We start from the raw sequence: 25,647 nt of genomic DNA on the forward strand, positions 1-25,647 counted from the left end.
AGATAGTGTTGTTCCAGTGTCCATGTCAAACGTCCCTTGTGTTGACATATGTAGTGAGGGCAGTCTTTATCATGTTTGTACTTGATGCATTATTAAATTACTCTTTTAATATATCTTTATAAATAATGTAACACTTACCCGGAATGCCCTCCCTCCACCTCCCATACCATCAAATCTTAGAAGCTATGCAGTGCTGAGGCGAGATAGTGCTTGGATGGGTGACCACCATGTACAGGAGTCAGGTGCGATGGGTATTGTGCGCAATAGAGGGCAGTGCAGCAAAATACATTGTTGTTTCGGCATTACCGCCACCTGCACTGACCAGCATGGTGAGGTATGGTCAAACTATCCCTCATAACCTGCAAAGATTTAGGGGAGACGACCATCAAGCAGTGAACTCACAACACTGGACTGTACAACTGCATCGATTACAAGCGAGGAGCCGAAACGTTTTTTCAACCCAAGTAAGACGTTGCTTTCGAAAATAATATTTTACTAAATCCCATCAGTGACGTGATCTTGCTCCATATAAGACCGGGAGCAGGTGGATTGCTTCACTATTCTAGCTAATCGCCCGATGATGCTAGATGTAATTACCAGAGAAACGTCGTACTCAAATTGTAAATGTTGTGAATTTCCTCGGCTGAAGTATTAACGAATTGGCGCGTTGTGTACGTCAGGGGTCCCCGGGCCGTGGACCGGCACCGGTCCATGGCCTGTTAAGAACCGGGCCGCACGGCAGCAGGAGGCGAGAGCGGTGAGTCCGCACGTGGGCCGCTCCCATTATTTTATTATTTACCACTTCCATCCGCGCCTCTTTTCCGCACTGCGCACTTGTCTCATCACGTGGTGTTGGTAAGCCCACAAGCTAACCCCTGGTAGCCACAATGAGTAAAAAACAAACGTGGCCGGAGAGCTTCTTTGAAAAGGGGGAAAGACCCAATGATGAACTCCCCCACCTCGTGCCAAAAAAGGTTGGGGACCGCTGGTTTACGTGACACCTTCCTGGCTGTATCGGGTGGTAAAGGGTTACGACACATTACACTTACGTGATCTAACACAAAAACCTTTATTACGAGTAATATTGGTCACGAAAGCTTACGTGTTAAACTGGTATAAAGGTGTTACTTTTAAAATGAGCATGAACTTCATGGCTTTCACAAAAAATACTGCAGACACGTAACACAAATAATGTCCTTTCAAAAGCATCATTTGCACAGATGAAAAGGAATAGACTGAACTCTTTATGCATAGTTTACATCTCTGTGTAACGTATTGTTTGTTTGTGGACTTGGTTTTCAGTGCCCATTGTCCTCAGACATGCAATTGCCAGAAGGGAAGTATGCAAGTTTGGCCAGTGGGTAGCAGGAGATTTTCACTCGTGTGAAGCCATTGGGTGAGGAGAGTGGGGAGGGTGAGCAATTGGAATTGCTGTTGAGTTACAGCCTGTTCTCCCGTGATGCGTGTTATATTCATAACACCAATTGGATATCACGCCATGAATGTATGATAAAACACGTATTTTTTGTTATAACGCATATGCGAATTGGATATAACGCGATTGAGTGAACAGAACTACGTCGGGCGAGTAGGAATAAGCAGTCATACGGCTGTCTCGGCGTAGCATCGCACAAGGCGGGATGCTGCTGGATGCTTCTAGATGCTACCCACGTGCCTCGGTCTGTGTTCAGCCTGTGTACGCATCTCACGTGTTATCGTGGACCGTGCTTTACCCTATATAATATATTATTTATTATAACGCCATTTTCCCATAACGCGGTGTACTTCGGGAACGAAACTAACGCATTATAGAACAGACTGTATTTTGTTTATGTTGATTGCAAGTAGTGTGAGAACAGTAATCGGTAAGCATAACCAATTCTCACACAAATCATGATCATGATGATGAGAGCAAGTGATGATTATCAGAATTTTATTTCGACTGCAGGAATCCGATGAGCTATGAAGCAGAGTTCCACTCTAGTGGAAGCCCTTCCATCAGCAGTGGCAGGAGCAAGCAATTGCAGGACTGCGCCTTTACCTGTTTTCGGCTTCCAACAGCATCGCGCACACTCTGATTAAGCCATACCGTATATTTTTACGGATCGGAGCCTCAGATAACTCGTTGGCATTTCCACACCGTGGCCGTACAGAACAACCTTCTCTATTTTACGGATCTTAGTCTCGGATAACTCGGTGGGCGTTTCCACACCGTGGCCGTACAGAAGAGCCTCCTCTACCGCCTCGCTGTGCTTGCAGGAGGCTGCGCCGAGCGACAGCCGCGGTCTCCGCGGGAGCTTGAGCAGCAGGAGAGGTTGTCAGCCCGGGAGCCGTCCCCCTCGTAGCGGTACGACAGCAGCATGTCATTGGCCTGGGCCGACGGGTCCATGTCCGCGAGCTCTTTCTCCTTACCGGACGGGAGAGACGGGATTCAGCATAGGTTGCGTTCGCCCGAAAGGTGATCGACCGATAGTAATGGGTAAGTAAAAGGTGAAGGTGCAGGCCTACTAGTATTGCTTGCTCAGGCCACTGCTGGTGAAAGGGCATCACGTCTTTCTCGGTCAAATTCTGTGTTGCCATTGGTTCTACCAAGACATCTGGCCAATGAGGAGGAGTAGGTAAAAATATCCTCTGGAGCAGTTCTCTAATAGAGACTCTACCAGCAGTGATGTGAGCAAACTATGAACTAAAATATGCTTTTTGTTTTTTTACCATGTAAGACCACATGCAATTGTAGGGCTGCACCTTTTCCTATTAGTTTGATCAATTTTAAATGTAATTAACATTTATCATGTTATAATGCAACATCTTACCGTGGTGTCAACGGTGGTAATCTTGTGGACGAAATGTCTCTTGCTATGAAAACGTGGATTTGTTTTGTTTACCACTGCCTCATTCCCAACAATGGAGATGAGCATTGTCCCAATAATAAATTAAACAGCAGTGGCCATCACCATGCCCGTCCGCATTTGTCTCCCGAGTGGTGATGTTTACACACCGCACCAGGTACTCATTTGAGGCTGAGTCTACCTAGGAGAGGCCCAGGACCGGTTCAAATAATCGTCACCGGTGTTGGCCGTGAGCAGAAATCGAACTCGGGTCACCGGGTTCGTAGCGCAGCGTAGCGCTAACCGCTACACTGCCGCTCCCCACTTGCAGGCAACACGACAGCGCACAGCAATGCACTCAAACAAGCAATAAATATGCAATGGAAATGTGACTGATGACGACGCCCATGATGATACTAATCACGATAACGATGAGAGTAGCACTCGACTGAACTTCGCTCACCGTTCCGAGGAGTATTGAGAAGCACTCTTGCAGTTGCCCAGAGTTGAGCTGCTCGAACGCACGCAGCATGGGGTTGGCTGCTGGCTGTGGGGTGTCCAGAGTCACAGACTCGGACCCATTGTCCTCAGGCCAATCACAGTCCAGGCTGACATCTGTCGATTCCGACATCCCATGATCATCCGACTGGTATCTCTGCACACACACACACACACAGTTGCCATTGTTGTTGTTATTGCAATGTTTCATTCGTTGTGAAATTAAAGTCAATGTCGTGAATGTACCTCGGACATCATCTCCAGTGCCGGCAGATTAAACAATGGTGCTTTTTAAAAAAAAAATAACTCCCCCCCCACCTCGCCTCTGTTCACGCCGCAGTAAAAAAAGATTGGTAAAAGAGAGCTAGTTAGGTGGCAGGTCGTGTATGGTAGGGTAAAGTGTGGGTAGACACGCGGCCAAAAACACTCGCAGAGGGGCTCTTCCTCTCGCGGTGTCGTGGGCAAATCATGTCATGGCTTTTACATGTGTTTTAATCATCTACAGCATCTCAACAGAAAGGCATGTTATGAATGTAATTCCTCATTTAATTAACGCGAATAAAGTCTTTCTGCTCGCATGAGAAATTATGTGGCACTTATCTCTGCTGGCAGCCTTGGGTCATAGAAAATTCCACGTTCCAGGGCAGGGGGCTCAAGTCTCTCCACAGACACGCGACGGAAAGCTAGCGACTTTAAAATCCTGTTTGGGGGTTGACTCAGCCCATCATCCCTCTGTGCTCAATCTAAAAAGTGCCATTATGTGGGGGAAGTCAACAGTGGTTGTCCTACAGATGGACTCGCCTGCGCCATAGGAATGTGGAATTTCCACCACTTGCTCAGGGCTGCAAAAGGGAGATGAACACCTCCTCAACGCTCAACTCACTTTAACTTTACCCTAGCCGCAGTGGCGCTGGAAAGGATCAAATGTCCTAACGTCAACAATCTCCAACGAAACCAGGCGCTGAGTGTGCATGGTTGGCTATCTCGGCGCCCACCTCAAGATCTGAGTGCTCTTGTGCAAACATATCCTGGTCCAGGAGTAATTCTGACGACGCAAACTCGCTCGCCCGAGCGTCCGAAAAGCTGTGCATGGACTTGCTGAACCGCTGCGACGCCAGGCCACCGTCACCCGACGTCGTCACGTCTGATGCCACGTGAATGTTTTGGAAGTTTTTGGAACGCAGCAGCATCCCGCCGGGCAGCAAGGAGGGCATGGCCGCGGGAACCCCGGGCAGGGTCTCGAGCTCCTGGCAGCTCCTCGGAAGGGACTCCAACCCAACGCTCTCAAGGTCAACATCTAAATCTGCGGTTTGGAATATGGAACCCTCTTCGGAGAGCGTGCCGAAACTTTGCGCTGCAGAGTTTGTCTTGATACTGCAGTCGTTTTCAGTCTCCCCGTCAGTGCGTGGCGATATATTTTGCAGAAACAAACTGCTCTCCGTGGGATCTCTAGGCGGGTCCTCTTGGTCCCGGGAGGTGTTTTCCCTTGAGCCTTCATCGCCTTTGATCTTGGTCATGTCCACGAGCCTCAAGGAGTACTTGACAAGACAAAGAGAACGCCGCAAAATCAAAACAATCGACCAAAAGCAGTAGCAGATCCGGGGGATGGAAGGGGTGGCGTTTATCTTAAATTTCGTAATGTTGGGACCGCCCCACCCATGGCAAGTTTCTAGATCTGCCTCTGAGCAAAAGACAATCGCTTTAGAAGCCATGAAATAATGCAGACACGTGATCATTCATGCCATCGAGTGGTGTTATGTTTGGCTTCTGCTCTTGTTATAGAATTCAGAATACTATGCCATCGATTAACGATATTTAGATCAACGATCCGTCTCCCATAAGGTCCTATTATTTCTATTAACGATACATTTTCAACGAACGATATGTCTACAATATCACACGGCCGCCAATTTCGCCCAATCAGAGCACTCCTAAAGTGGACAGCAGCAGACCCCAGCCAATCAGCGACACCCTTTTATGAGCATTTTTAGAACAACTGGCTGCTCGCTTTCAATGTCTGATGTGCATTGCTTATGAAAACAGCTCCTAAAGTAAAACAAATATAATGCTCTATTTATGCACCTTTTTATGCTCTATTTATTCATTATTTATCCATGTTTCTATTACTATGAATGCTTTAACATGCTCTTATAACGTTTATTTATTACAATTGCGTGTTTAAATGTTATAAAGTATGTTTTTAGGGTGACATTTGTCAACTTCTGACCGTCTTGGAACAAATGAACCCATTAACATTTATTTCCTACATTCGATGAACGATAATTTCAATAAAAAAATGTTATTCGTGGAACAAATGAATACCGTTAGGGACCGCTGTATTTAAAATGTTGTGCATGCAGGTGGCTGTATGTGGTATGGTGCTGGAAAATCGTCGAGGCAAGGTGACGCTCACCGGTTTCTCCTCACCACCGTCCTCGTTGTATTTGATCAGAGAGCCCTCTGCTTCCATCTTCGAAATCAGGTATTCGGATGGCTGGCTCTTTCTGGATCTTCGACACAGTAGCAAAAGAAGCGCTGAAATTAAAAAAGGGTTATTTTTATAATCATTACGCTTGTTTATCCAGGAAACCCTCAGGAGGGTGCTGTCAACATTTCTACAAAATGGGACCAATGGTGCTACGTGTAATTCCAATTGACATCCGGTTGGATCAGGTCACCAGCTTCACAAGTGGGAAATTCAAGGAAGCCCGAAATGCCGATGTGGAGATCCTGACCAAACCGTTGAGCGCATTGTGAACAATTGAGCACATAGTGAACCACAGAACGTGCACCATGAATCACTGCGGACTTCGGAACTTCAACCGAGGCAGCAGCAGCAGCAGCAAAGCATTCGCCTGAAGCCACCGTGTGGCTTTCAAACTTGGATACATATTTTCAAGTTGCTATTTTCTAAGCCAAGACGTTGGAAAACTAATATTATCAACGGCATCAAGAAGTCTGGCTGCGCGCACCCGCCAGTACGAGCGCGACGATCGAGAAGATGACTGCAGCCATGGCACCGACGTTCAGGCCCCGCCGCTTTGCCGGCTTGGGGGGCAGGGTCAGCAGGGGACGCGCTGCGGGGCTGTCCAGGCGCACGGCGAGGGAGCACGTGGCGGTCTTGGTGGCCGCACCTGCGCCGGCAGCGACAACGCAACGCTCACTCCCGCCCCCACGCTCCTAGCAGCAATGGGAGCACCATTCTTGCACGTGGTTGCCTGGGTTTCGCGTTAACAATTCTAGATTGAAAGCTTTCGTGACTGCTAGGGTCCATACTCTTTGGTTCTATTGGGTAAAGTCACGTAGGTAAAAAAATAAAATAACAAAAATCACGACGTTTCGGCCACAACACAAGCGGCCTTCATCAGGTGAAGGGACGAGACTGTCTGGAGGACAGCGCTGGAGTGCGCTGTCCTGGAGTGCGCTGTCCTCCAGACAGTCCCGTCCCTTCACCTGATGAAGGCCGCTTGTGTTGTGGCCGAAACGTCGTGATTTTTGTTATTTTATTTTTTTACCTACATGACTTTACCCAATAGAACCAAAGAGTTTCGTGTTAACACTTTCCCAGTCCGTTGACGTACTGATGACGTACGGATGACGTGCGTACGTGTACCTCGTCGGTTCCAATGACGCAAATGTACGTATGTGTACGTCACTGGAACGGAATCGTAAGTAAAAAGTCATGCGGGAGGGTGTGTCGCACAGTTCAGTGCCAGCTATTTCAGAGTGCAGTGTCACTACAGTTATCTGCGGCGAGCACCGTATTTTCCCGCATATAGCCCGCATACGCATATAACCCGCAGACGCATATACCCCGAAAAAATAGCGTTTTGTGTAAAACAAAAATTTCAGATAGCCCGCACCTCCATATACCCCGCATGCATTCATAGCTTTAACGTCGTTACCGCAGCTTAATTCCGTCATATTAATACGAAGTTTACATTTGTAATACATTCCACTATCAATTGTTAACAATAAAATCATAACGTGCACAAAGAAAACAAACTAACCGGAAACGAGTGAACTTAAAACAGTAAATAAGTAACAAAAGTAAATGTCCAATAAATAATACCTAACTGGTAGATAAGTAAGTACAGTTTTAGCACTGGTAGATTGCGCACTGTGCAAATAGCAGCACTACGGTGACGCCGTCGCCTCGCCCCCAACCCCCACCTCTCCCTCCCCCCAGCTGCCCCCCACCCCCACCTCTCTCCCCCCAGCTGCCCCACCCCCAACCCCCACCTCTCCCTCCCAGCTGCCCCACCCCCAACCCCCCCCCACCTCTCTCCCCCCAGCTGCCCCACCCCCAACCCCCCCCACCTCTCTCCCCCCAGCTGCCCCACCCCCCAACCCCCCCCACCTCTCTCTCCCCCCAGCTGCCCCACCCCCCAACCCCCACCTCTCTCTCCCCCAGCTGCCCCACCCCCCAACCCCCACCTCTCTCTCCCCCAGCTGCCCCACCCCCCAACCCCCACCTCTCTCTCCCCCAGCTGCCCCACCCCCCAACCCCCACCTCTCTCTCCCCCCAGCTGCCCCACCCCCCACCTCTCTCTCCCCCCAGCTGCCCCACCCCCCAACCCCCACCTCTCTCTCCCCCCAGCTGCCCCACCCCCCAACCCCCACCTCTCTCTCCCCCAGCTGCCCCACCCCCCAACCCCCACCTCTCTCTCCCCCCAGCTGCCCCACCCCCCACCTCTCTCTCCCCCAGCTGCCCCACCCCCCAACCCCCACCTCTCTCTCCCCCAGCTGCCCCACCCCCCACCTCTCTCCCCCCAGCTGCCCCACCTCCCAACCCCCCCCCACCTCTCTCTCCCCCAGCTGCCACCCCCACCTCTCTCTCCCCCCAGCTGCCCCACCCCCCACCTCTCTCTCCCCCCAGCTGCCCCACCCCCCACCTCTCTCTCCCCCCAGCTGCCCCACCCCCCACCCCCACCTCTCTCCCCCCCCCAGCTCTCCCGTCGCCGGTAAACAGTGCGCCCACTCAAACATTGTCGTTTTATTGTACAAACAATTGGAATAATTTTAAACGTGATAACACGTGCAATTTTAGTGTGAGTGGTTTATTCAGCAGTGCTTTAGTCAAAGTGTTGCATATAGGATGTCCTAATAAAAAAGAGACCTGATGGTTCAAGGAGCCACTCTGTCTACAGGAAAGCTACCCATACGGATGCTTACCTGAAACCGGATTCCCACCACCATCCATCCCAGAAGAATTCCCTCATCAAGACTCTGCACCATAGAGCCCGATGCATATCCGACCAGGAACACATAGCCAGTGAACTCAAGCACGTACACCAAGCTCTTAAGGCTAATGGTTACTCCGACTACACAATCCGCAAAGCTATCACTCCAACAATGAAGAAGGACCCTCTTGAGGAGCCATTCAAAACCATCACTTTACCCTACATTGCGGGGATCACAAAAAAGATCTCCAAAATCTTGAATAAACACAAGATCCAGGTCCGATTCAACACATTACATAGAATCCGTGGTCTGGTTCCGTCTGTAAAAGATGTGATTCCGGACATACAGTACCCTGGCGTCTACAAACTAAGTTGCCTCTGTGGTAGTAGTTACATTGGAGAAACCAAACGACATGTCTCGGACCACATCCGTGAACACAAAGCAGACCTAAAACACGGAAGGACCAACACCTCGGCCGTGGCAGATCACTGGTATAATTCAGTAGGCTCACATAACATTGACTTCTCCAAGACAGAGGTTCTTTGCAAGCCATCGGGCTACCATGAGAGATTCGTTCATGAGGCTATCCACATATACAAACACTGAGACAATTTCAACCGAGAAGATGGATTCTGGCTTAGCAATCATTGGAAGAATTTGATAAACCATTTCGGGTCTTAATTAATTGTTCACGCTTACGGTGGCTTTCAGACAACATACATTAATATTTCGTCTCCCCCCTCCTCTTTTCCGAACATAGATGGACTCGTCCATCTAAACAAACTGTCAAATCGCTATCCGTGGTGCTAACGTTTAAAAATAAATAAATACAAACCGCCACTTCTTTCAAATGTTTCTTGCCATTGGTTTTCACACCTGATGATGACTATTTGTGTTACAGTCGAAACGTCGTGAGAATTTTATCGTTTTATATTTTTATTATTTTATTGTTTCCCTTCTATGTGACTTTACCGAAATAACCAAGAATAAGGATCTATTTGTTAAACAAATGGTCTTACACAAATGTTCCTCGCCCATAAACATCAGGAAGTTAACCAGAGTTGGTTCAAAGCAAGGCTGTCTGCTGATGAGAAACTTATTGTCGAAAACAGTTCTGAGTTTGCTTGTAAAGACCCACTCCCAGATGGCAGTGCGGCTGATGGATTATGGAATACATACTCTCGCTTTTTTACTTTTACGTGGAGAGACACACATCGGAAGGCGGTGTTATTTATCACACAATAATGGAACTTTTATCTTCGAGGAATACGCAGACAAGATAAATATATATTCATTTTAGATTTTGCTTGGTAGTAGGGTTTTCATTTGCTTGGTAGTGGCTGTATATGAGATTTGGTTCTCATATATGTACAACGTTATGGGATGCTGTGAGCATGAAAATTAAATTAAAGTATTATTATTATTATTAAATACGAACACAGTAGCTGACTCGGCCATGCCGTGCATTGCTCACCGTGCTTGATGGCAGTCACAAGAACCGTGTACGTGCTGTTTTGCACAAACGTGGAGTTTCTGTCGAGTGTTGCTCTGGTCGTGACCTCCCCGCTGCTCCTGTCCACGTGTAGCCAATTTGCCTCATCGTCGAGGATACTGTACCTGTCGACGGTCAAAGTCTCGTGGTTAGAGACCCAGAGCACCAGCCAATGCACACTCACAAGAGAACACAGCCAGATCCTTACAGCAAACACAGAGGAACATTCGAGGCTTTCGATTTAAAGCTTTCGTGACTGCAATGATTCATCTTCTTTGGTTCTTTCGGTAAAGTCACGTAGAATGAGAATAAAATAATAAATTGATAAAATAAAATAACACAATAATATTCTCACGACGTTTCGGCCACAACACAAGCGGCCTTCATCAGGTGAAGGGGGCGAGACTGTCTGGTAGGACAGCGCTGGAGTGAGAGAGCCACGTTCAGATCGCGGCTTTTAAGCTGTGTGAGAGGAACAAAGAGCCACGGATAGCTACGGGCCCCGTTCAGACGGACGAGTTTGTCCATGGTCGGAACAGAGGAGGGGGAGAGAGACAGCTGCGAGGCCCTTAGAGTCGCGGCATCTCTTCAGAAAGGTGAGAGACTCGATTAGTTGAGCCTTCTTATCCCGAAGTCTGTTGAATGATCTTAAGGATGTGTGACTCTAAGGGCCTCGCAGCTGTCTCTCTCCCCCTCCTCTGTTCCGACCATGGACGAACTCGTCCGTCTGAACGGGACCCGTAGCTATCCGTGGCTCTTTGTTCCTCTCACACAGCTTAAAAGCCGTGATCTGAACGTGGCTCTCTCACTCCAGCGCTGTCCTACCAGACAGTCTCGCCCCCTTCACCTGATGAAGGCCGCTTGTGTTGTGGCCGAAACGTCGTGAGAATATTATTGTGTTATTTTATTTTATCAATTTATTATTTTATTCTCATTCTACGTGACTTTACCGAAAGAACCAAAGAAGATTCGAGGCTTTGTTGGAAATATCAATAAAACCTAGAGTGTTAGAGGGTTGGCCACATGGTTGGCGGTGCAAGACCGCATTATGAGGAATTATATTGGTAACTTCCAATGTGGTGGCTCTTACAAAAGAATATATATGACAAAAACAATGTATTATTGTTGAGAATGTGTTTAATGTACTCTGGATGTTGGGTTATAACTGATACATATATTAAGCTTACGTAACATTTGTTCTACCATTAAACAAGATGAGTCTATAGGCCTTCTCAATCAAGTTTTACCAGAACCAAGAGGCAATATCTGGACCAATTTTATAATTCTGGATCTCATCAGCAGTGTAGCCAGTTAAACAAACACTGCTGGGTTGCCTAGTGTTATTGACAAAGTCGTCCATGAATACTGTGGAGCCCATTCAGTGCAATACAGCAACATTTTGCAGACCACTATTTCAGAAATGGGGGATCAGTGTTCGAACATAACCATAGAGAGAGGTTTCAGAGGCTCCCAGCTACCTCCAAAAATGACAAATCTCAGTGCTTCCCAAATAAAATGAGCATGGGGTGGTACACATTCCATACTGCCAAAGTACACTCCCACTCAAAAGTGAAAGATCAAATCCTTGCAAGGGTTGACTTGCCCATTATACCTTGAGGGGTATGTCAAATAAAATATTTGTTATTTTTTAATTTTCTTTGAACCTTTCTATGTGACTTTACCGAAAGACCCAAAGAATATGAAAAACAAATAACATTTAGTGGAAAATTCTGATTTTTGCCCTCGGGAAATTAAAGCCCTTCCCATCATAAGAATTTGAAATTCCTAACTACTGGATTAATATTAAAAATAATACTGCATTTATATTGTTTCAGGCCATAGATATTTGTCCCTGTCCCTTAAAGTAGCCATTGGAGTTGAGCACTGGCACACACAGTGCAGACTATTTGGCTGCTAGAAATTTCCACGTGATAAGCCACTTCATTGAGCTATCATTTGTGGCCAGGTCTCTTCTGAAACATAACTAATATCTCAGTGGGCTTTACCTGGTTAAATCAAAATAATTTAGTCTTGGTTTATATATTTATTTATAGTGATTTGCTAACATTTCCTATACTTTGCACTCCTATAACTTATTTGTATTGTTTGTTTGTTGTAACTTTATGACCTGCCGCTACTGGACATCTGTGAACAAAGAGCGTCGTAGATGTTAATTTGAGCGTGGAGGCATTTTGACGCCGAGTGAACGAAAGCTCGCACTACACCGCCACTGACTCGATGCGGCTGGCCGAGGAGTTTGGGTCGGTGGCGGTGAGAATGGTGACGCGGGCTCCAGGTCGGGCTCCATCCTCCACCGTCACCTCCACGTGGGGCGGCACGAAGACGGGCGCCAGCTCCTCTTCCAGCACGCGAATCACGAGCTGGCACGGCCGCCGCCCTGGCACGGCCCAAAAAGGATCCTGTGCCCCCCAGAGGTCCGTGGGCCCTGCCAAACTCCCCGTGTCGCCACCCAAGACGGCGACCTCATTCTCCACCGAGACGTTGAGCACGATCGCCTTGGTGTCTCTGTAGTGCACAGGCTGAAGAATGCCCACGCGCAATGTTGGAAACTCTGGGATTACTTTAGTTTTTCTTTATTTAAAGCTTTCGTGACTCCAGGGATTCATATTCTTGGTTTTTTCGGTAAAGTCACGTGGAAGGGAAACAATAAAATAATGATTATTGTTTCCCTTCTACGTGACTTTATCGAAAGAACCAAGAATATTACTTTAATTGTTAGGTAAGTAATTTCCCTTGCTCATTTTTCGCTTTCGTTAATATTATCCCAGAACCCAAAATAAAACCATCGCAAAGGGAGATACAAATCACGAACATGTAACGATCCCGGAACAATATACCCTCAAATTGGGGACCGTCTGAAGGCAAGTAGTTATTATCGGTAGTGCTCACCTCTACTGGTGGCTCTGAGCCAGTCTCGCCAGAGGTAAAATGCTGTTGTCTTCGCAGAAAGCGGGACCTATTTTATTTTCCTCGAAGAATTATAGGCCGAGTTTAATTACAGGTGACCCCCCGACTTACGACGCCTCGACTTGCGACAAACCCCCTTTTACGACCTTTCTGAAGACCCACCCCCCCCACCCACAGTAACGACCAAAACTCGTACCTACGACCGACTAACGACTGCTACCGGACGCCGAGCCGATTGGCCACTTGGCGTCGGCGAGTGTGCGCGTGTCACGTGGGCGCCATCTGGCGGCGAGTGTGCGCGTGTCACGTGGGCGCCATCTGGCGGCGAGTGTGCGCGTGTCACGTGGGCGCCATCTAGCGGTACTTTTTTAAATCTTTTTTTCCGTATTCGTATGTACATAAGCCGAGAGCGAACGCAGCGGCGTCTCTATCTCAACGCTCTTCACTGCTGTGTAAATTTCCTTCACGTTTCGAAACATTTTCGCCTACGTCTGAGAAAAAGAAATGTGATGCACATGCAGAAAAGTACTTGAGGATTTTCAAGTGTAAGTGTTTGTTTTTACTTAATAAATGTTGGTAAAGGTTACGTTAAGTGGCAATAAATGTTCGTTGCGGGTTATTTTAAGTTATTTTAACGTGGTCAATTTTAGTATTTTCATGGTATGTAATGGGTTTCCAGGCACGGAACACCAATGTATAACATTGCACCCTATGGGAGTAAAGAGTTCGACTTACGACAGCTCGACTTGCGACCGTCAGAAAATCTTTTATCCAAGAAAAACTCAGTGAGTATCCAGAAAATATTTCAGGTGAGGCCCTGCCCTGCATGTATTTTTTTCACAAACCCTTTTAAGCAAGTGTTTTGTGTGTTGGAGGAATCTGGAGTGCCAGGAGAAACCCACCACACAAACTGCGAAGTAACGTTCAAAGTTCCACGCAGGCAAGTTTACACGTCCGTTTAGCCTGCTGCCATTTCCTGGGTGAAACGTCTATTTATGATTCGCCAACTCGATTAAAAGTGTGCGCCACCACATCAGGATACCCCAGCTCCACACTGGAAGTTCGGCAACCATCTAAGTGTATATTTTATGAAGCAATAAAAGTTACAAACATTGCATGCAGAGGAAAATGGTGACATGTTAGCACTGATTTGTGCAAACAAATAAAAAGCACTACCTTAATGATACTAACGATGCCTTGGTTTGTTTGAGGGTCAGTTTTGATCGCGACAAGTGCCTGTGTTTTTCCATTCTGGATCTTGTACACTGCCCTCCAGTTGGGAGTGAATTTCTCATCTCTGTCCGTTACGCTCAACGTTGTCACGTTAAGGTCGGTGGTGTTCTCTTTGACTTCCCCATACACCTAAGAGAATACACGTAATGGAGTTAGCATGCAGGCCTTGACTTCCATTGATTCCATCTCAACAGTGAACAAGAACACATAAAGTCACCGCGCAAGTATCAGGATACTTGGCTTTAGTCTATATTACACATGTAGCATGTACAGCCCATTTTAAATCCACTGCTGGATGAGGGCCTTCCCATGCCATGGGGGTTATTTGAGCGTACTTCCCCATGCTGGTCAGTGGGGTGGGTGGAGGTGGAGAGCATAGTCATGGGCGTATAGAAGTACAGTAAAACTATACATGTTTTTTCTTTATGGCTGTCTGCTACCCACAACATAGCCCCGTAACCTTTTTGTCGTTACAACTGCTTTTTGTCTTTAGTTTGTTGTCCTTCCCCCGCACCTCCAATTAGCATGGTTGACTACGTACGGTGCAAAAGCACCGTACGTAGTCAATTAAACATCTGTTATGCCTCATGGTTGAGTTGCCAATCCAAGCACTATCCAGACTCAAATGCTTGCGAGTTTGACGAAAGCGGGAAGTGATTTGTTCATAGGCTAATCGGCGGTATGGGCACATTAACGGAAATGTTATTACATTGAAATGTTAGTACAATGCCAGCCTGGTAAATTCTGATAACACCACATGGACCATGGACCATGGCAAGTAATATCCACCAACAGCTCAGGAAAATTGATGAATGACCACGGGCCCTCATTAAACTTAATCTGCCCCTGCCTATTATGCCATGTGATGCATACACAGAATCAAAATCTTTATTCATCCTGGAGGAATCCGATGAGCTATAATGCTCTTTTTCACAGATGTCCAGTAGGGGCCAGTCAGACAGTTACAAAAACAAACAATACAAAAACACGCTTGGAGTGCAATGTATAGGAAAGTTAAACAAATCACTTAAACAAACTAAAACTAAACTATTTTTTTTATTTTACCAAGTAAAGCCCATTGAGCTATTAGCTTCTTTTTCAGAAGCAACCGTGCCACAAATTATAGCGCAACGAAATGGCTTAACACGTGCAAATTGATATCTGCCAAATAACCTTTCATCTGTCCCACTGACATTATTGCCCTAGAATCCCACCCAGATCCAGAAGAAGGCTTGCAAACAATGCAGACGTCCATAATAACCACCTCATTCCACACCCAAACATCGCACTTCCAGGCTTTGACATTTCTCAAAGACACTGGTGCATCCTTCATCCGCACCAAAACATCAACAGGCTGCTGCGCCCATCTCCTTCATGAATGTAATATTGCAAACAGGTCACAGTGCGACTGTGGCCAAGCAACCCTTACTATGGACCTCATGGTAAATCTCTTCAGTCTGTGCTCCTTCAACAGAGGAGGAACAGCAAAACTACACCAACTATTTTCTGAAGCCCTCTTGTGGTGAGCAGACCTCGACATTGACATATTTCCTAATGCAAGAATACAACAGCCCCAGCTCTCACAATGTGTTTCAAATGATGGGAAAAAAATGTCGTGAATTGTGGGCAATTCATTTCGGCTCATTGTGTGTTTTGTCTTCGTGCCATGGCGGTTCCTACCTGCAGGTGATGGAACACCGGCGGGTTGTCATTAACGTCGGAGATGGTCACGGACACGGTGGCACTGGCTGAAAGGGCACCCGCTCGCCCACCCAGATCCGTGGCTTGAACTGTCAGCGTGTAGCTATCTACAAGCTGAAGAAAACAAATACAAACACAAATACAACACGATACAACTTGATTTGAAGCTTTTGTGACTGCGGGAATTACTCTTTGGTTCTGTTGGTAAAGTCACGTAGAAAGAAAATAAATTAAATAATAGAATACGACGTTTCGATTGCAACACAAGTAATCATCATCAGGTAGAAACCCTATTATTATATTTTGTTACTGGCAAAGGAGGTCTAATGATGTAGACGCTTACCCCGAGCCCTCATTACTTTGATAGTGCATTGTCTTTGAGCTGTACGCCTTCTGGCGTCTTCTGGTCTAGCACCAATTGAGACGAGAATCAAAAGAAAACCTTCTCTGGTGTGGACCAATCAGTTTCAAGGACAATGCATATATTATCAGTGTGTTTTTTGTTTGCATTTTGACCACAAGTATTGTGGTTAATGCACACATGATTCCTTGTAAAAAGGTTTCAGTTTTGGAAGAGTAGGCCAAATACTCTCTCTGAAGGGATTCTTCAGAGCGCCCTCCAGTGAAGAGCCTTCCACTAGCAGCGGATTCAGCAAGCAATTGAAGGGCTGCGCCTTTGCCTTTGTAAGCAGACATCAAGTCGTTCAGGGGAAATACATATACAATGGACACGATGATTGGGCGAGTTGAATTGAAGCCGTACCTCTCGGTCAAACAGACCAAATGCTGTGGAGATGACTCCCGTGGTGCCGTTGATGGTGAACAGCTTTGCGAAGGGCACGCCTGGGCTCTGAGAGACGATGCTGTGCACGAGCCTGCCATTCGGAGTGCTCGGGTCGTCTCTGTCCACAGCAGACACCTGCAACACTGAAACGCCTGTTTCCAAACAAGCCCAAATGCGTGAACTTGCGCGTGTCATCTGCACCCACTCTGTTAAGTGAAAACTTGTCGCACTATGTTTCTTTTTGTTGAGAGTTTTACTCACATAAATAGAACTCAATGTTTCGGCTGACAGGCCTTCAATAATGGCACGAGGCGAAATGCAGTATGGGAGACAAATGCATTTTGTATTCATAGCGGCTTATTGTCGCGTAATACCGATCTGAAATGTGTCATTGAAAGCCGAGTCCAGCAAGGAGGTTATCATTAGCAATGTGGATTCAATCACACCCTGCCATCACTGCATTGTCAGATCTCCAACTAAAAGTCCAGCACTATATGGCCAAGAAAACTACAGATATTAACTATATTATTACAATGTTTAATCTGCATTTATTGCTCAAAGTATGATACATCAACATCGACTAACTTTGTATAATAAATATGTCAATGCATTTCTGGACGAGGGCTCCACACACTCAATTCAGTGTTGGAGAATTGTTTGGCTAAACTTTACCACACACGTCAGTGCTAATTTGGTGAAGTTGTGGGTGTAGGAGAGGTTACCCCACCGATGTTAACCACGGCTAGGAATTGAACTTATGGCCAGTGCACTTAATAGCACACTGTGCGTTTGGAATATCCCAAGATTGCATCTTGTGTAATTAGTTTATCGAAATCGCAAGTAAGCGCTGCTTAGTATGACTGATTAGCGTGGTAAAGTTTGGTAAAATAACTCCCACAGCATAGGAGAGAACCCCCATTCAGCAGTGGATTGACATAGTTCTGTAATGTAATGTTAAAATTAAAGAAGTGATGCCAAGGGAATATTGGAGAGCGCTGGTAGTTAACTATGAAAATGAATAGCAAATGGATTTATGGGCTCACCATATGCTGCATTTTCTGGAATGGTGGCATTGAAGATGTGGGATGCAAACTCTGGCACATTGTCATTCATGTCCAGAATATCTATCGTTAGACGTTTGGGTCCTTCAAGCAAGGTGCCTTGGTCATTGTAGATGAAATACTCCAACTGCAAACAAATATACTCATGAGGAATTTCAGATCAAATTAAGGTACAGTATATGGCAAAATTATTGTGTGAAAATTTTGTTTTCATGATCATATAATATATTGAGTAGCTGTTTACCAGAGCTAAATTTAAATTGAATATCTACCAGAAAATGAATACAATAAAGTGTTGAAAACGAGAGCATGTATATTTGTGTAAGACACCGACATACTTGATAATAATGATAACAGTTAAAAGGCTCACGTTGGAGATTGTTTAAGCATGGATTCGATGTTCCAAAGCACATCTGTGCTGATAGGTTGGTATTGTTGAGCTCTGGTGTTTATTTGAAGTCTTACTTGAACACGTGGAGTTTTTTCCCGGTCGATGGGCCGGGTGGTGTAGAGGTACCCTGTGTTCGGGTTGTACGAAAAAAATCCATCTGGTGTCTGCTCCATCCCAGGGCCCGTCACGTTGAACCGAACCGGCTTAGATTTACCCGTCGCTCGCAACTGTAGGAAGGGTACAATGTTGTCTACATTGTGTCAACAATGCCTGCCAGTCTCATGCTTCGCAAGTAAACCATGGCTAGCCATGCGTATCTCCATTGGCTGAGGCAGAGGTGAAAATTCCACATTTCCACCGTGGAGATCATTTGTATTTATTGTGAGTTGAGCGGCACTCAAACAACTGACATTTAAATTCCAGCGACGCTTTACAATTGAACCTCATCGCGGGACCCCGGGGTCCCATAAGCCCCCGGCTCTCACATAAACTGCGTCGCGACGTCATTCTCTGTCTGTTGAAGGCGGACGACACGGCGATCTATTCCTCTCGACGAGCTCTACACGATGCGCTAATCGTAGTTTAAAAGTTTTGTTTCTTCTGCGCATTCGTCCTCGTTGCTGCGCTTGGACGAGACGACAACAGAATGATCCGCGCCAGGTGGGTCGCGGCGTTTACGTGGGGTCGCCAAAAATAAAATTATTACGATTTTTACTTCCGTTTATTCGGGACCCCGGGGTCCCGCCATAAGGTTCTTAACTATTAGATAGAGGCACTTGTCGCTCATGGCAAATATGACTTCAACCAGGGCTTAATTCCTCATGGAAGATTTTCTGGGCCCCCCCCCTCAACCGTTCTAAGCCCTGACGTATTGTATTACTCCCCAGGATTCATGACGAAGCGAATGTACTCACGGTGGTGAAATGCTTTGGGAAAGGTCCGGCATCATTTTCTGGAATTTTGATCGAAGGTATAACAAACTGCCTCTTCTCTCTTCTGATAATCTGTTACAGCAAATTGAGAACAAATGTACTAATTTGAGCAAAGGGCCCCTGCTCCTGCACACGTTCACGAATTCAATATTAAGTAGTGCTCTGAATATTACGCAACACAGTTTACAGCAAAACCGCGGTTAACGTCGGGGATGCGTTCATGAGAGGTGCGACGATGTATATCGAAATTGCGTACATCAAAGCGCCAAAACACTGTACGTAAACAATGTATTCGTTCGCTACAGGACAGTACATTTCTTCACGTGAGACGCAAAAATAGTTCGCGTACAGGGTAGGTGGGTGGAGGGGAAGGCTGAGAGGCGACGGAACATGAGAAAGGACGGACGGGGAGTGATAGCTGTCAAGCGACGTGAGCGTGGGACGAGGTGACGCAAATCATGTGGTGTTAACGAAGTGACGACGTTAAAAGGGGGAGACGTAAATCGGGGCATTACTCTATACTGTTACGAAGTAAACATGGAATATTACAGCCATTGCTATTGTTTGTTCACGGCTCCGATGGCAGAAGGGTATTCACGGGTGGGGGGGGGGGGCATTGACCTCTTCCACGTCGGCCAAACATCTCGTGTTGATATTATTGTACTTTAACCTGCAACGTTGAAAACTCAGTATTAAGAGCACTGAGTGATACAATGCATTCATTGTTATATACCTTAGTAAAGTATGCTTGAAAATTATCGTTCCTTCTTTGGATGTCTCCATATGATGACCATTCTTGAAATGCGTGACCACCTGGTGTGTGAATGGAATATCAGAGCACAGAGAATCACTTAAAGTTACACGCGTTTCTAGTTACTGTGTAAATAGAGTATCACAAGTTAATACATCTCTGTGCCTCTGTATATGATGTTTTGGAAAGTGACGTTGCCGTGGTGACCATTCTACGATCCCCGTGGCTGAAATTAAACTACTGTCCATTGCTGATAACTGTGGTGAGCGACATCTGAACAAGTCCTGTATCTGCTCCTCACCCTCCCGTTTACCAATCCGCCATGACCAGTGTGGTGAAGTATGGTCAAACAACCCCCAATGACTGACTCCTGACATGGCATGGGCAAGCCTTCACGCGGCAATTGCATCGACTAAGGACTCAAAATGTAAGGTTTTATTTATTCATTAAACTAACCATGACTTAATGGAAGGTAGATAAAATAACATTGCAAAAATAAACTGCAAGGTGAATTAGAAACGGAAAGGTTTCGGCTTTACCATTGAGCAATTGTGAGATGGAATGCATTCCCCATGGGTTATGTCACCGGAACGGGTTTCCTGGTGTCCCATCAAGTGCCCTCTCAATTATTTGTCAGTGGAGACCCTTTGGAAATAGAATTATCTCCATCGCTCCAATTTGACCTCCTGTTTGGACCACACCCACAGTTAGACTCAAATGACTTATATTTATGGGATTTTTCATTCCTCTATACATCGCACCTCCGATTGCCACGGTTGATTACGTGCAAAAGAAGTTCAGCATAGATACGTCGCAAATAGTGCTGCATTTTTTGTTTATTTTAGGAGTGCTGTTTGTTGCTGTCCACTTGGCGTTTTGAGGCTTTGCGCCTTCGCTCAGCAACCGCGATTTAAAATACATTACTGCGTGTCCACAGTAATGTATTTGTTTACTGTGGAAAAAGTAATTCGTTGAATGTTGACATGGACGGTCAGGTTTGTTCCAAAATCACAATGAACTACTGTACAAAACCAATGTGTGAACATGTTTGCACAGGTCACAGCACTTTGTGGTACCGACAGGTTTAATGTGATGCCCTGAGCAAAATACAACACTGCCTTGTATATGAAGTAAAACCACAACTATGTTTTGTTTGCCAATCACGTATACATAGGAAAAGTTATTCACGTTGGAAAAACGTAACGAAAGTCAAAAGTTCCTGCTTAAATGAGTATTCAAACCCCAACAAAAGATACCTTTTGCAAGGTATCTCTTCACTTCATAGGACAATCATTTGATGGCACGTGTTAACTCTAATTAAACCACTCTTTTCTTAATGTATTAACATTTAGTTTATTCAAGAGATAGTTCATGTAGTTTTTGCTATTCCTCCATTGAAGCAGTACAGACTATAGTGGTTCAACATATGGTCCACAGTTTGGGTTGCATGGCCACGGTCGCACTCTTGTGGCTTGTCTTTAAATTTTCATTGATGACGGATATGTGCCCATCGGCCCCGGCGATGCTCTCATGCGGTTGATGGCTCCAGCGGTGGCAAGAAAACACGTAAACTCCCCTGCGGTGTGCGCGATGTCTCTGTGGATGGTTGGTGGCAGATTGTTTCGCCAGGGGATTGGTGTCAGTGTCAGAGTTTCGGTTATTATGATGTTCATTGCGTTATTAATCTGATTATTACAGGAACTGGACAGCGATCTAACCCAAAAACCTTTATTATGAACAAGCGTCGATGTTGAACGTGATTATACCTTGCGGGAAGGCCGTAGCCATGGAGTCAACATTGTGGGGGGACCAAATCTTCCAGGGGGTCTGGGGGTCTCCCCCTCCAGAAAAAAAAAAATCTAAATTTGAAAACGAAATTCCTGCCATGTCCTGCCTAAAATATTAAAAAATTCACTAACACATGGGATTGACTTTTTATTTATTTTGAACAATAATGTCTAATAGTGTATTGTATTACATTTCTCTGTTTTTTTTTTCGTTTTTTTTACCATTGCTTGTTTCATTGTATGTAATGGCAGAGATTAGGGATTGATAAAGTACAACCATAACCACAATCATATTAACATAAATCTATTTTATATCAATATAATAGGGGGGGGGGACATTTTGAGCATATTTGAATTACGACCTTGCGGGGTGGAGCATCGGGCACAGCGGTTAGCGCACTGGGTTATGAACCTGCTTAACCTGATTTCTTTCAAATTCCTGGCCTCGGCTAACGTCAGTGGAAAGTTATACCTGCACCAGTCCTGAGAGCCCCCCACATTCACAAATCCAAACTGGCCAGTGTGGTGATGTGTGGTCATACAACCCCCACTACTGACAACAGGGGGAATGCCTTCATGCAGCAGTGGACTGACAAAGGGATGTAAACTAACACGCAAAAAATACCTGAAAAACAAAGGTAAGCAAGCTGATATGTGTCGTCTTACCTTTCACAGGTGCATACCGGGCGTCATCTTGCTGCACTCGATCCGTCGTCCATGTCGTGGCGAGCACGAGCTGAGAAGGCAGCGAAAAATTGTGATGATTGTCATTGTCGCATGCTGACACATCGCACAATGCTACATGACAAGACGAGGAAACCGCTGTGATCTCTACTGCACACGCACACGTACTGTATACTGGATGTAATTACCAGTGAAACGCCGTACTCAAATTGTAAATGTTGTGGATTTACTCTGCAACACACCGGTGGGCTGAAGTTGTAACTAATTGGCGTTTTGTTTACGTGACAAATCCCTTACTAATTGGCTGTGTCGGGTGGTGGAGGGTTACGACATATTTATACTTACACGATCTAACCCAAAAACCTTTATTATGGACACATATACTGATCGCATTCTTCAAAAACGATTTCAACATCGTGAATACAGCCCTCGATGTAAAAGTGGGAACTTTCCTTTTTGTAACACACTTTCCTTTTTGTAACACAAATTCTAGGTGGAAGTTAACAAAAATCAAGCACGGCTCCCATCAAAAGGCAATTATCCCCCTTGCTCAAACTAGCATTGCAATACACTTCGGGCCATGAACCATCGCTGGAGATTCTACATTTATCACGTTGGGAGCCTATCTCACGACGAAACAACCACTATTCACTTCTCACAAGAGTACCAACCAATATGTAGCGATGTGCTGTACTGCGTTGACATGGGGTTGTGCGATCCCCCCCACCCGCCTCCTCCAAAACGGGGATTATAAACTCACAACCCACCTATGGTAATGACCTTTGGCTAATGACCGAAAAGGATGACATCGCGGGTACAAGGAGCCGAACTTAAGTTTCTCCGTAGGGTTGCCGGGCTCGCCACTCTCCGTGATCGAGTGGGGAGTTCGGTGACCCGGGAGAGCCTCAGAGTCGAGCCGCTGCTCCTCCGGATCGAGAGGAGCCAGTTGGAGTGATTCCGCCCGGTAGACTCCCCCATGGAACTCTACCGAGCAGCACGTCCCACTGGGTGAAGACCCCCAGGGGCCGACCCAGGACACGCCGGCGGGGCTGTGTCGCTCGGCTGGCCTGGGGACGCCTGGGAATTCCCCAGGAATAGCTTTTGAGTCTGTCGACAGGGAAAGGGAGGTCTGGACCGCCACGACTCAACACGCTGCCGCCGCGACCTTCACCAGGACAAGCGAACTAAGAAACGAACGAACCCTCTGGTTGTGAGTCATGCGGTTGGTCTAGCCACAGCACCGCCCGGATTAAAAAAGAAAAACCCATGACCGTTTATGAAAGAATTCAGACAAACATGTGGGCGCAAACCTACCTGTAAGTGAAGCAGAACGACTCGTTGTAGGAAACACCGGCGCATGACTTGATGCTGTTGTTGTTGGTCAGGGATGCATCAGCCTCCCTCGTCATTCGGCTGTTCTGGGTGTGTGGGAGCTGTTCTGTCACAGTGGAGGGGGGGGGGTCCGGGAAAGGAGGCTTGCCCAAACCTGCAAGTTGTGGGTGTAATATTTCAAGTTCACAATGCTTACAGTAAAAAAACAATTCAACGTGCTAAATTCCTCCTCCTCCGTTGCACGTCACGGGGTCTGGCCTTTGAATAGTCAATGAGTGGTGGTCAAAACGCTTCGAAGGAGGGCGGTTGAAAACAGTTAAATCACCAGATTCTGTCATGTTCAAAGTGTGCATGGTCATTTAAAGTTACCCCCGAGCTATATCTCTAGGCATGGCAGTTTAAGCGACGAGCATATTTCTTAAATTCCCCCTGCCTCTGTCCACCCAGCAGTATAAATAGATACACCACGATTAGTCGAGTGACAGGTTACATGTGGTGGGATAAAGTGTGGGTTATCCCACCTCTATCAGGCCAAATTCTCTCTGACGGGATTCTTTAAATTCCACCAGCAGCGGCTTCAGCAAAGCAATTAAAGGGCTGCACCTTTACCTTTGTAATGAGGCATCAAAGTCATTCATGGAAATGAATACAATGTGTACAACAAGTGTGCCAGTGAATTGAAGGCGGACCTCTCGGTCAAACAGACCAATAGCCGTGGAGATGACCCTCGTGGTCCCGTTGATGGTGAACAGCTTTGCGAAGGGCACACCTGGGCTAAGGTCATCATTAACTGTGGGTAATCGCACCTCTTTCAAGACATCAGGTCAGCATGGAAGATGACAAATTGTAGTACAGAACATAGACATCCTTATCCAATGGAACCCAGTGTTATCAGTATATTAACACTATTCTCACATTCGATTAGCACCGTCGGCTACATATGGCGTGAAATAAGTAAAACTTGCATGCATGCATTAAATTGTTTCCCAAGCTATGCCTTCGATGTCTATATGCATATAAAAATACAGCGATTAAACAGGACTCATGGGTTGGTGCTCTTTTTAAATCTGTGAATCATTTTGACCATCCCTCATCCATACATTCCCCAGCCTACACTTGAAGAATAACTAACAATGGCGGGTTTTACGGCAGTCAGTCAAATTTATGGTTGTTAAAGTTTGGCCACAATATTCTTTGGTTCTTTCGGTAAAGTCACGTAGGTATAAGTTAAAATAAATCACGACGTTTCGGGCGCAACACAAGCGTTCGTCATCAGGTGGGAAAGCGATGGCCTGCTGCTGAGGCAGACTGTTTTGGATTACACCCGTTGGGTTGCAGTCCCTCGTCGAGGAGATCGCTCTCCCTCTTTTCTTCAGTTACGTGCTAATTTCTCACATTAACATCATGCTAATTTCTCACATTAACATCATACTAATTTCTCACATTAACATCATGCTAATCTCTCACATTCGCATAGCCACTTCCGTGCCCTCTAATTTCTCACATTCGCATAGCCACTTCCATGCCCTCTAATCTCTTACATTAACATCATGCTAATCTCACATTCGCATAGCCACTTCCGTGCCCTCTAATTTCTCACATTGACATCATGCTAATCTCTTACATTCACATAGCCACTTCCGTGCCCTCTAATTTCTCACATTGACATCATGCTAATCTCACATTCGCATAGCCACTTCCGTGCCCTCTAATTTCTCACATTAACATCATGCTAATCTCTTACATTCACATAGCCACTTCCGTGCCCTCTAATTTCTCACATTGACATCATGCTAATCTCTTACATTCACGTAGCCACTTCCGTGCCCTCTAATTTCTCACATTGACATCATGCTAATTTCTCACATTAACATCATGTTAATCTCTCACATTCGCATAGCCACTTCCGTGCCCTCTAATTTCTCACATTGACATCATGCTAATTTCTCACATTAACATCATGTTAATCTCTCACATTCGCATAGCCACTTCCGTGCCCTCTAATTTCTCACATTGACATCATGCTAATTTCTCACATTAACATCATGTTAATCTCTCACA

General features: G+C 46.0%; 1 protein-coding gene across 1 annotated transcript; it reads right to left on the bottom strand.

Annotated features, from left to right (window-relative positions):
- Window positions 1-1,050: 1,050 nt before the first annotated feature.
- LOC116948089 (cadherin-3-like) lies at window positions 1,051-24,020 on the bottom strand. Its single transcript, XM_032964418.2, has 16 exons — window positions 23,569-24,020; window positions 22,237-22,306; window positions 19,766-19,845; window positions 19,015-19,104; window positions 18,175-18,327; window positions 17,692-17,836; window positions 16,628-16,800; window positions 15,844-15,978; window positions 14,107-14,292; window positions 12,238-12,542; window positions 9,985-10,127; window positions 6,299-6,460; window positions 5,740-5,861; window positions 4,322-4,864; window positions 3,292-3,483; window positions 1,051-2,407 (listed from the first exon to the last, which is right to left on the bottom strand). The coding sequence occupies exons 1-16, from the start codon at window positions 23,611-23,613 to the stop codon at window positions 2,237-2,239; spliced, it is 2,715 nt and encodes a 904-aa protein (XP_032820309.1). The 5' UTR covers window positions 23,614-24,020; the 3' UTR covers window positions 1,051-2,236.
- Window positions 24,021-25,647: the final 1,627 nt, after the last annotated feature.

This window comes from Petromyzon marinus, chromosome 32, assembly GCF_048934315.1.
Source record: "Petromyzon marinus isolate PM22_M1 ecotype Great Lakes invasive population chromosome 32, UKy_Petmar_22M1.pri1.0, whole genome shotgun sequence".
Taxonomy (NCBI): Eukaryota; Metazoa; Chordata; class Hyperoartia; order Petromyzontiformes; family Petromyzontidae; genus Petromyzon; species Petromyzon marinus.

Excerpts from the sequence above, each read along its gene's own strand:
- LOC116948089 (XM_032964418.2), bottom strand. The coding sequence starts at position 23,613 with ATGCGCCGGTGTTTCCTACAACGAGTCGTTCTGCTTCACTTACAG. Across the intron at positions 22,307-23,568 it reads TCGTTCTGCTTCACTTACAG|CTCGTGCTCGCCACGACATG; the intron begins GTAGGTTTGCGC and ends CTGCCTTCTCAG. Across the intron at positions 14,293-15,843 it reads CGGTGTTCCATCACCTGCAG|GTGTATGGGGAAGTCAAAGA; the intron begins GTAGGAACCGCC and ends GTATTCTCTTAG.